Below are 12,320 nucleotides of genomic sequence, written 5' to 3' on the forward strand. Positions count from 1 at the left end.
ACCTCCATGTTTACATGCAAGTAGCTATACAAGTGGCTTGTGTTGCCAAGTCTAATTAAAACACTTTACACATTCTATTTTTGCATTTTTAATTTTATATCAGGGTAAAACTAAACAGAGATGTGGCACAACTGCTAAAATAGTTCATTGTTATCCTTCAACATCGAAAGCAGCAACTGGCACTGAAACAGGTACTCCTTCTACCCCAAACTGCAAGAATTTGCAATTAAGAGACCTGAAAAGATTTCCTCTTCGCAGTTAAGCAACATTTAGGTCTTATGATGGCCTGATCTAAGTTTAGGAAAATCACAAATGGATCGCTGAGGAGGAGGAGAGAAGGGTACTTAGGGATGAAAGTTAATTATCCTCTTGCACATCTGGAATAATTTTACAGAATATGTATACACAAATCTTGATTAAATGCCAGGTCACAATAAACAGTACTAGTGTGATGACTGACAGCATCACTCTGGGAAGCGTTTACACCATTCTCCTGTTTAGAAAACATGACAGAAGAACTATCTGCTCACAACCATTCTCAGAAGCATGTCAAGCTTTTCAAGTTCCCTCTTCCACCATTAGCAGTATTCACAAAGATGCATCATATTATTACCTCTGACAGCAATTAAAGTAAGGAAACAAGAAAATGAGAGGGGTTGCTTTAAACAAGTGGTTCCATCAGTAAAACCATTTTGGGGAAAAAAATTTAAGAGAATCCACGTGACCTCATGCACAATCCATCAAATTCCTGCAAGACTGACAAGCCAAAGATGAGTAGCTGGAAAGAATTGTCATTCGGATGGATAATATTCCAATCCTAGATAATAAAACCTCTTCCTTGAGCTAAAAGTATATTTAGAAAACTTGAACATCTGGGAGGGAGATTTAGAGGGGGGATTAACTAGTGAAGAAGTGAAGTGGAAAAGGGAGTGCTTAATAAAGCATATAGATTGTCTGACCATTGATTTTATTTCCACTTTTCAGCCTATAAACGATGCATGATCTATGGAATGTGGTTAATAAGGCAGTCCCCTGTGATTTGTTGAATTGAGTTTTCACATAATGAAGAATGTTAAAACATTATACACTAATTTAAAACTTTTACTGAACAATGAAAAGTGTTAACAAAATCAAATATTCCCACATAGAAAATAAAAAACCTTTGGTTTTTTTCTTTAATACTTAACAAAACCACTCTAATACATTTTTGCCAATGAAAGAGAAACTATGGCATAAAGAAAATGCCAGAGAAATATTAAAAAAGAAAAAGAAGCATTGAAGAACTACACAAATAAAAAACCTCTAGACACTCTCAAAAAGAAAAAAGCATCAAGTCTGAGCCTGCGTGATCCTAATTTATAAGTAATTTTGCACAATGATGGTTTCATAATGTAATGAAGCGCAGAAAGGCCCTTGAAAGTTTGATTTCTTGTACACCTTGAGTACTTAAATTTGGCTAGTCACTATTCTAACGAAGGGGAATTCAGGAAGTTGCTTTAAATTTCTTTCCAGAAAGTTTTCAAGCTTGAGCAAAGGCATCCTAAAAAAGACTTTTTAACTATTTCTAAAGCTACCATGCTTTAAACACCTGGAGAAGAAAACAAATAAAATACAAAAACAACCCCCCATCCCCACCCTATCTGCTTCTAAGACATTCTTAAAAACACATCTACTGGTATTGCTAGGAATGACACAACTGAGCTCACCAACTTGGTTTGGCTTCCACAACATTGACTAATGTGATAGCAATGTACACAACCATCGCAGCCATGGTGCAGAACTGGGACCTCCTAACTGTGACACCACTCAAAAGCAAGAGGCGTTGGATACTCACAGGACAGAAGTTAGCATTTTCAGTAAGGTACTGAGAACAGAGTATATTTACATATATCTTAAGATAGAGAATATAAAAGAGTATATATATATATTAATATCAGCAGTCAATTAACTGTAGGGAAATAATGATTACCTGAGTCACAATGCGCAACATCTCTTGTACAGAGACAGTGACCAGGCCAATGCATCCTCCTCACATCAGCAAACACCAAAAACAAGCATGCCTGACATGTACACAGTCAGCCCTCGTTTACACATTTTCTACTTCCAGCAATCCTTTTTCTTCTAAAGAATGTACTTTTTTAGAAGCAACTGCCAAAGGCTGCTAAGAATCCTTGCACTTCTAATGGTTCGTGGACTTGCATTTCACATGGCTACTGCAAACATATTCCAGTTGTTTTACAGCTAGAGAGGTCACCTCAAATCAGTCTCACTGCAAACTTGCAACAAAATATGAGTTGTCACTTACTACAAAGATGAACACTTATATGCTTGATTTTCAGGATGCAACTAAACACACCAAAATCAAAGAGACAACTAATCACTGAGCTTCACCAGTATCCACCAGCTGTGCTGGTTCAACCGTACAGACTACTAACTCAATGAAAATTATTTTTGATATTGACAGAGAAAAAAAGCATATAACCCAAACAGAAGCGAAAACTCCAAACACAGAGATTTTGAAGAAATGCCAACAGGAAGCATGCAAATGCCATAAGCAGTACCAACTGACTGTGTTACAATTCTATGATCCAATTGATTGAAATAGTGGGATATCTAAACAAGTACAAACTATCTGCTTTAATTTAATTTTTGCAGAGTTAGTAACCATAGAGAAATGTTATCCTCTTTCAACTCTTCACCAAATGAAACTAAGAGGTCATGCAGGGAAACACCAGAAGTTACATGCTAGAAAAGAAAGCATAGGTTAAACGCTTTTTACCCATTCAAGGGCAGGTGTTCAGGTTTTTGATTTTTTTTTTCATGCACTAGACAAAAAAAATCCATCAACCAGAAACCATTTTCAAAATCTGTCTTATTCTGTGGTCCAAAGGTTAAGTCACTATCAAATTTTCAGGTATATTTTTTGTTTCAAATAACAAAGTGTTCAGTTATAAAGCAACAAGCTCAAACCGACTACAAATAGCACAACTCAAGCTGTTTGCCTCCAGTAATGGATGGCAAAGGATGCTGTTTAGCAAAATTTGGTATTTCATTACTGCATTAATGAACAAGCTTCACAGATAACAATCCACCATTCTGTATAAAAAAACCCCAGGACTGAAAATTCTATCTTAATAATAAGTTACCACATGGCCTTCTACATCAGTATTACTTCTGCTCTCCCTCTCCACCTCTCTGAACTTCAGTTTAGTCACAAATCCACACTCTGTGCTTGGACAGTGGTTTCAACTACACTGTTTTAAATGAAAGGATGCTGAATGTTCCATAATATTTGATTTAGAGAAATTAATCTAACAGCAACTCAGTCAGAAAATGCAGGAGGGAAGGAAATACTTTGATTACAAAACAAATTCCAGGTTTTCCCAAAGCATAGGGTGCAGTTATAAAAGAGGGGGTGACAAACAACAGGTTTTTTTAATGCCTTTCAAAATATGAATAAAATAACCAATATAGAAACATTTCACAATATGCAGAGCAGCAATTCCAACAAGGATTGCATTTGAACTGCTGACTATCTGCCCTATAAAAGCTGATGCATTCAAGGCAGCCCTTAACCAGTTGATGACTTAAACTACACAGAGCAGCAGTGATCGCATTAAAAACCTAATGCATCATTTCCCACAGCATAAAGCAGGCTGGCAGAATTGCAGAGAAATAAGATATCTATTTTTCTGTTATATTAATAAGGTAAGAAAACACTCCTGAAAACCTTGAAAGCTGAATATCTCCATACAGTAGCAGGAAAATAATTTGCTAGAAGGTCACTACCTTGAGACAGTAACAGCATACAAGCTTCTGAAAGAACACTTACACTGCTTTTTTAACACCAGCTCAGATGCTTGATTTTTATAGCCACAGACATATAGTTATATATATAAAATCAACATGCACTGTACTGCTTATATCCAAACTGCAGAACGTTCTCCTGAGCATGAGAGCTACAAAGGGTACTTACACAAAAGGGTGATTCCTGCATTCTTTACAGTAACTAGGCTAGCACGACCTCAACAGGCTTGCAGATGAGCTGGGCTGAACCAAGACAGTACTGAGAGGCACCCTCCCAAAAAAGATGCTCTGCAGAACACATGGGTGCACATTTTGCCCACCAGATTCCCACACCCACTTCAAATAAGGCTCATTAACTGGAGGGGGAAAAATAATGTTACGGAGATTCTTGTTTTCAAGAGCAAAGAATATCCACTCTTGTTAGGTCTATACTTCCAGTACCGGCTTACTTCCCTTCAGGAAGAGCATTCCCCCACAAAATTCTTTACAGCACTGTTCCTCCTCTCTAAATCCATCTTCAAAGTGCAATGCTGGGAAGTTAAAAAAGAGCATCAGAAAACCTGAAAAAACCTACTGTAACTTTGAGCCCTGGTCTTGAAAAAATTCTTCCATACTTCTCAACACAGGGATGAAAGGGATTTGGCTCAGCAGTCCTGCCTAAATGGTACCAATCCCTGAATCCTCAGGCTGCACAACTGCATCTTCAAAACATTTTGCACTCTTAAGTAAAACTGTCCCGTTAAAAAAGTGAAACAGTTCATTAGAGCACTGCCCTCCTCCTCATAAAACACTTAATCTGATGTTAATTTGAGGGACAATAAATCTGTCATGCAAAGATCTGAGGGTCTTTTTAATCAAAATAATTCCTTTTGGGTTTGGCTGTGACTCCCTTTCTTCCAGATGAGCCCAGCCAAGGACAACATATACAAAGAGTAGTGAGACACCACCCAATCTAATTTAGCAAGAATTGAAACTGGCACTTGTGTGCTTGGCAGCACATGGCAATCGCTCATGTGACAGACAGCCGTGTCGCAGTGCTTTGTATTCACATGCCCAGAGCTCTCTGCAGCAGAAAAAGACACACCTGCAATGGGCTGCCCCAGCAGCTGGAACTCTCATCAGCACCTGGCATAGCAGGAGATCATCTCTTCCAGGACCCTGAGGGAGAAGCTGCAGTCTCCCTCCATCTTGCTCAGCCGCTGGATATGCAGCTAGAGCCATCTTCTCTTTGCCCGATTGCTTCTCCCCAAACTACAGCTGACGGATCAGCACCTGCCCAGTTCTGGACTGGCCACAGCCCAAACCACCACTGCCTATTCCCTATGGGAGGGACAAGCAGAGGTGAGACCAGGAACGCTGTGGAGAGGAGAACACACCAAGGAACTGATGAGAAACAAGGAAAACACAAATGATCCACAAATACTGTGGCTGAGTCCCTGAACACAAGGCCATGGAAAACCATTTCAATGTGCACAGGGACATTAATTCTTCCAATTCAGTTTTCAGATGATGGTAACTCAGCACCAGACATTCAGAAATTCTTTTTCTCTGCTACACCGCAGCAAATATTTTTAAGCTACAGTGGTGAATCAGTTCTTTGCACTTTCTTCAACAAAGCTTGAGAATATAACAACACCCTGATGGGCTGTTGATTGTTTAGAACAAAATATATGAATCTCATTCAAAAACAAGCATTCGATGCTAATTAAAAAAAAACCCAAAACAGTAAATAAATCTGCTTCAAGCCACTAGGGAATCAGCTTCAGAATAAAAGGCCCTTTCTAACTTTAGGCATTTTTTCCCATAATATAGGTACATTGGTATCCACTTGGAATCCCAACAGATGGGTACCAAACTAATTTGTGTGGTAACCAAGTTCTTACTCTACAGACCCTACAAGCTTCATATCTTCAGAATTACTGACACCTTATTCAACTTCTACTTTGATGAAAGCTAAGCAACCATTCCTCCTCTAGCTGTGTTTTTCTAAATTAAAAAAAAGGTTAATGAACAGACCATACCAAATTTATGTCAAGACCTAAACATCTGCTAAGAACACTTTCTCAGAATTCAATCCACAAAGAGCAGCAAGCTTATGTGCTGACTTGCTTTCATTCACACCTGCTTAATTACAAGAAAAACAAAAAAAATGCTCTAAGTACTTTTCAAATATCAATTTCCTTGCAACCAGAATCTAGAATCACTACACAACTGTTTCAAAAATCACAAGAGCTGACTTGCACAGCCATCAGCTAGACAGTCCCCAAGGTACAAGATTATGAAATGCAGCACAAGGCACTTTTGAAGGTGTTAGAGCTAATACAAAATGCTCAGTTTTCGAAGATAGCAACACACTCAAGTTCAAGTCCTTGAATGAGGAATTCTGAATTACATAAATAATGATTTTAATGATAGACTGAAAAAATTTCACTTGAATCCTACAAGATAATACAGTGGGCTAGTGTGAAAAACATATATGCACCACAGCAATACCTGCACTTTTTCATTTCTCAGTTTGCTGCTGTCTGGAAGGAGAGGAGCACCATTTGACCCAATATTAAAAACAAGTCTCTTGTTGACCAAAATAATGCTATTTTTAAATCAGTTCACACCAGAAAGGTGCTCTACAGAAAAGCATGTGAGAAATGAAAACACTATCTTCAGAAAAAGATTTAAATACCATGTCTAATGTGATGCTTGGAGCTGCTGAACAGTAGAAAAGAAAATGAACAATTACTTAGTAACAGAGGATCAGCCTTGCTAAGGTAATGAATGAAGCTAGGTTCCTACATAGTATCACTCACTGTACTTTTATAAAAGAGCCTAAAAGCAACTTTAATTGTGGAATTTCCCAATACTTGGTTACTTTCATTGTCAATCAAGATATTCTCTTAGAAGCCTGATCATATATTTAATGCCCGAATTGAGTAGTAACTTTGTGCAGACCTTCAAGAGCTAGACAGCAGCTTCATTTCTATATGGGATTCCTTACCCAAATTGGAATTATGCCAGTATTTAGAGATACAGGACATGGGCTCTCCAACCTTCTGTAGAATAAGATAAATGAAAATATTTTGGCAAGGAAACAGTCCCTCACCAGCAGAACCCTTCTTAGAAACTCTAGCAGTTTCTCATATTGAAGCATTGAATTCAACAATACCAGAGTCCCCCACCTTACAACAAGCTCTGCTTTTGCTAGCAAATAAAATGAGGCTTGTCAATAGAAAGGTTCCCCTCCTACTCAAAAGTGAAACTTCTGAGCTAACTTTAAGCATTAACACTGCAACTTGAAGCTCTTCAGCAGTTACCCGAAGTACAGAAAGATGAAGTCTGACACATACCTAAAAGCCTGCTGTCCTCGCAAGCTCCTTTCCTTGCTGCATGGTCCCACCCCCTCTAACACATCCCTGACTAATCAGTGAGCCAGTTTGATTCAATCATCTGCACATAAATTATGACTCTTCCCTACCCCTACAGCTATTTCAGTCTTCTCCTAGAATAACAAACTCAGTCTGCTTACCAAAAGGTCCCACAAGTGTCAGGTCAGCACAAGCATGATGCTCCTACACAATGAACGAACACCTTGCTGCTGCTTGTCTCATCCAGCAGCTACCTTCAAAAGACAGGCGATTAAAAAAGTCCAATTTCCTCTCAAAAGCAAATGGGTCTTCTCCAGCTCCATTATAAATTACAGGAAAACAAACTCAGCTGTGTCAAATGCTTATTAGCATTTGTTTTGTAGGTGTATAGGAACATAAACGCAATCATCTGGAAATAAGAGGAAAAGGTCCACACAACTACCTTGCTCCATGGATGCAACACTGAGCTTCTCCCATTCAATTAATTAATTTTAATTAACTAAATGTTTAATTTAGATGCATAAACAATAAAGTGCATATAGTTCCTATTTTCTTTGTGCATTTAAATGCAGCATTTCTGAAATTCAACCATATTTCCATCTCTGAGATAGAAAGAAAAAGTTATGTGCCAAAACAGTTTCTGAGGAGATCCATTTCTGAAACGATGCAAGACCAGTGCAAGAATCAAGTGGAATTGACAACCACAAACCTGATCTTCCCAAACCCAGAAGTGAGTTTCAAGTTGCTGTTAAAACACTCACTCCCACCACTTTGTCCCAAGCACATGATCGAAGTGACAGTCACAGTGGCATCCTCTGATCTTCTGCCATGAAGTGACCAAACTAAAACAAACAAACAAAAACCAAACAAACAAAAAAAAAAACAAAAACAAAAAACAAAAACCAAACCCCCCCAAACAAAAAACAAACCCACCAAAAAAAACACAAAACCCCCACCAAAAAAAAACAACAAAACAACAACAAAAAACCAAACAAACAAAAAAACCCGAACAAAAAAAAAAAAAAAAAAAAAAAAACCAAGCCAAAATAGCAAAACCCAACAACGCCGACTACTCTGTCACACGTTTCTCTCCTATATACTTTGCATATTCTCAGGCGACCGTAAGTTTCTTTTCACAGCAAGCAGAATCTTTCCTTTATCCGCTGCTCGCTCACACCGAACACTCCACAGCCTGCAGAGGGTCACCCGCGGGCCGGGCGTGCCGACCCCACACAACCTCTGTCCTGCCCCAGTGCCCGGAGCTGCCTCCACAGCCCCAGCTCTCCTCCGAGCCGCGGTCACGCCCCGCCCGGGTGAAGCCCTCCTTCCGCCAGCTTCCCGTGGCAGTGCCGGAGCGGGAAGGAAAAAAATGCTTCTTGTTTAGTTTTGGTTTTGTTTTTTTGTTTAAAAACAGGGCTCTTCTCTCGTCCTTTGTGGGCCAGGCCGGGGACAGGTTCGGCGTGAAGAGCCATATGCCGAGAGGCGCCCCCTCCCAGGGGCAGAGCCCCGGAGGACTGGTTTTCCCTCCCCCGGCCGCCAAGGCTGAGGGGCTCGCCCGCCGCCGCGCTCGCACCCACCTTTCTGCGCCTCGGTGCCCAGCAGCAGCAGCAGAAGGAGGAGGCTGGGGCGGAGCAGCGAGGCCGCCCGCCGGGTCCCCGCGGGGAGCGGCCGCCCCGGGCTCACCATGCCCCGCGGCGTGGCCGGCGCGCCCAGCGGTCCCAGGGCATCACGGGCTGCGGGGCGGCCGCGCTGGACCGCGTCTGAGCGCTGCGCTCCCGCCAGCCCGCCCGTCCCCTGCGGCCGCCCAACCGCTTCCGGGGGCGCACGGGACCGCCCCGCTTCCTGCCGCCCCCTCCGCCCCGCACGGCCGGGCCCAGGCGCGGCGGAGCCCCAGGCGGCGGCGGCGGCGGCGGCAGCGGCGTGGCCCCGCCGAGCGTGGGGCCCCTTCCGCTCCCGCCCTGAACCGCGCCCTCCCGGGCCGGTTACGCGGGGCTTACGGCCCCAGACCGAGTCCCAGGGACCCAGCGCCTGAATTCCTGCTCTGTTCCACATCCGACCTCCTCTGCGAGCTGGCTACGAATATTTCACTTTTTTGAGCTTTTTTCCCTTCTAGAAGTAGAGATTAAGACAAAATATCTGGGGAAAACTCAAATAAAAGCCCTTGGAAACACGAGTATTGCTGTTGTGAAAGGATAATCATAGTGCTCCACACGCTAACGTGAATTCAGCTCTAGATGTGGGAGGGCTTGGCTGTGAGGCATTGCAGCTTTAGCCCTTGTCCCCCAGCTTTTGAGCACACACCAGTGTGATTGGAGAGCTTTCCAGCTGTTGCACTGTAGGACTTTAGGACGAAATTGTTCTCCACTTCTCCCAAACAGCTCTACATCACAGATATTGGTTCCTGGCTAGAAGTGTCCAGTGCTGGCTCCACCAAAATGGCAGGAAATCGTCTCAGGAGCCTGTTTTACCCAATCCACAGAGTTGCTTGAAGAAGTATTTTGATTATGTTTAGTAATTGTTTTAACATTATGAAATAAACAAGGGCCAGGAGACTTCTTCTCCTTTTTTAATGCCTTTATTAAAAGTGATCAGCTCAGGATTGGGCGGCTCGGCGGGTCTGCAGCGTCCCGTCGTCTCCCAGGGCGACTCAGAGGAGGAGGATATGCGCAGCTCTGTCCACCAGAGGCAGAGCTAGGGGAATTCGGGCCTCGTGAGAGCCTTTAGGGATGTCCCCGTCAGATGTTAGCTCGCTCCGGGTCTCCAGACCTCCCAGTCCTGGCCCGGGGGATCTCGAGAACAGGGTGAGGAACGACGAAGGCTTCCCGCACCTCCGCAGGCCCAGCGCCCCGCTCCTCACATCCAGACATCACTCCAGTCTCCCAACTCTTATTTGGCTCGTTGTTTTGGGGGTTTTCTCCATGCAGTGGGGGACCCATGCTGCATTGTGGTCTTGGAGTCACTTTGCATAATCCCCCCCCCTACCTTCTCAGGTGTCTTCACCATGAGAAAGGTACAGCTTAGCCTCGGGAAGGTCCCCACCCGTTACAGTCTCAGGAGAAGGGCCATGAACTCGCCCCAGCCAGGGCTTTTACTAATACAAAAACAACCATCAACGACAACGACCCGTGATTACAATAACAAAACACGCAGAACTTCGGCAGCGACAGTGATCTGGCTGCCTTTTTGTAACCTTTTCTCACAAAAAAATATTAACCGAATTTTTGTTCATAACAATTACTATTCTTTATTAAGGTGCTGAAAACTTAACTATGTCCAAGTGCATGCCTATAGCTTATTTAAGGCTTCATATAAGGGCTATTATAGCCTGTTGACAAAGAAACATGGAGGGCATTACCTTTCCTTCCTTGAGCGTAACATCCATACCACTTGTGCCAAATCTTAGAAGATTCCAGAACAGATCTGGATGCTCAGACTAAAAACAGCAGAATTTTGTTACACATATTTTGTTTGGCCCATAGTTGTGCCACAGCTACTAGAAGGTGGCTTCTCATATAATTAGAGAATTATAAGCCTTTTAGGAAACATGAGCATTTTAGAACATTTTATATTTTTCCTTTTTTTGAAACCTTTTAATGACATGGGAAGAGACCGCAATGAAAGCCAAGTCAAGGAAGTGTATTACAGATCTTTTTAGTCATCTTGTAAGATGTAATAGCCACCAATACATCCTGCAACACATAATGGAAGGTGAATCAAAAATAATTTATATATGTTGCTTTGTCTTCCATTCACCAGACACAGAGGTTCATGCCATAGGTCACATGAAGCAGTTATATCACTACAATAACATCCTTTCTGTACTACAGGGATCACATTCCTAAGACCACCAGTAATTGGTGGTATTTGCTGTGTACTGGAAAAATCACTCCTTGAATAATTTATGACTTAATGGTGCCATGCATTAAGAGGAGCATCTGAACATGTTACATGTAATTCAGTAACAGTTCTAGTGGACCTGAGAGGTTTCCTCCTGTGTTATCTTCTGTTGTAAAGGTAATTTGTGAACTTGATTTAGCTATTCTAAATTTAGGCCAGATTTGCCTAATCATTCTTAGAAATGTATCCCAAAGCTACTTTCCCTGACTACAAATGGTTTTTGTGGACCCTAGCTTACATATTTTGCAAAGGGAGCACCACCATCCTGACAGAAGCAATAATAAACTATTAAAGGTTATACACCTCAAAAGACTCAAAGATTTATAGAATCTACAGAGCCCAAGGATTACCAATGCAATGGTTTGAAAGACTTGTCTTAATACATGGATTTCATGTGCAATGTATGAAATAAACAGGGCCAGGAGACTTCTTCTCCTTTTTAATGCCTTTATTAAAAGCGATCAGCTCAGGATTGGGCGGCTCGACGGGTCTGCAGCATCCGTCATCTCTCCCAGGGCGACTCAGAGGAGGAGGATATGCACAGCTCTGTCTTCTAGGGGCAGGGCTGGGGAAATCTGGTCCTCGTGGGAGCCTTTAGGGCAGGGTGTCCCCGTCAGATGGTAGTTCGGTCCGACTCTCGCTCCCCTCCCAGACCTGTCCCGGGGGATCTCCAAGACAGGGTGAGGAACAATGAAGCTTTCCAGCATCTCTTGCAGGCCCAGCACTCCGCTCCTCACATGCAGACATCACTCCAGTCTCTCAACTCTTAGGTGGCTCGTTGTTTTTGGGGTTTCTCCGTGAGTTTGGAGTCGGGGGTCCCACAAAGCATTCTGGTCTTGGGAGTCACTTTGCATAATGCCTCCCCTCCAGGTCTCTTCTCCTCACTGTTCGGGGAGGTCCCCACCCGTTACTGTCTCAGGAGAAGGGCCATTAACTCACCCCATCCAGGGCTTTTACTAATACAAAAACAACCATTAACGACAACGACCCGTAATTACCATAACACAGGCAGCAGCCCAGCAGTAGTGGTAACTTTTTCTAACAAAAAAAATATTAACCGAATTTTTGTTCATAACAGTCCCCCCTCTTTTTCTTTGATCGAGCTTAAATTCTAAGCTCGCATCAACTCACAATTTTTTGTTTTGAATCTACTATAAATCTCTTGTGCACTTTGGTAATCATGGTTACTTAACCTTGTTACTTTCCTTGGTTTCTTCAGGTTGGTCTGCACGGCAAGTACTATTCTACTAAAACAGA

At 42.4% G+C, this 12,320-nt stretch overlaps 1 protein-coding gene across 2 annotated transcripts in view; it reads right to left on the reverse strand.

Moving 5' to 3' along the window:
• DCBLD2 (discoidin, CUB and LCCL domain containing 2) overlaps positions 1–8,910 on the reverse strand; it is a 42,461-nt gene extending 33,551 nt beyond the window's left edge. For both annotated transcript variants that reach the window (XM_058825342.1, XM_058825341.1), the window contains exon 1: positions 8,744–8,910. In XM_058825342.1, coding sequence (XP_058681325.1) covers positions 8,744–8,852 — 109 coding nt within the window. In that variant the 5' untranslated portion in view covers positions 8,853–8,910. The remainder of the gene's footprint in view (positions 1–8,743) is intronic.
• Positions 8,911–12,320: the final 3,410 nt, after the last annotated feature.

This window comes from Ammospiza caudacuta, chromosome 2, assembly GCF_027887145.1.
Source record: "Ammospiza caudacuta isolate bAmmCau1 chromosome 2, bAmmCau1.pri, whole genome shotgun sequence".
NCBI classification, from domain to species: domain Eukaryota; kingdom Metazoa; phylum Chordata; class Aves; order Passeriformes; family Passerellidae; genus Ammospiza; species Ammospiza caudacuta.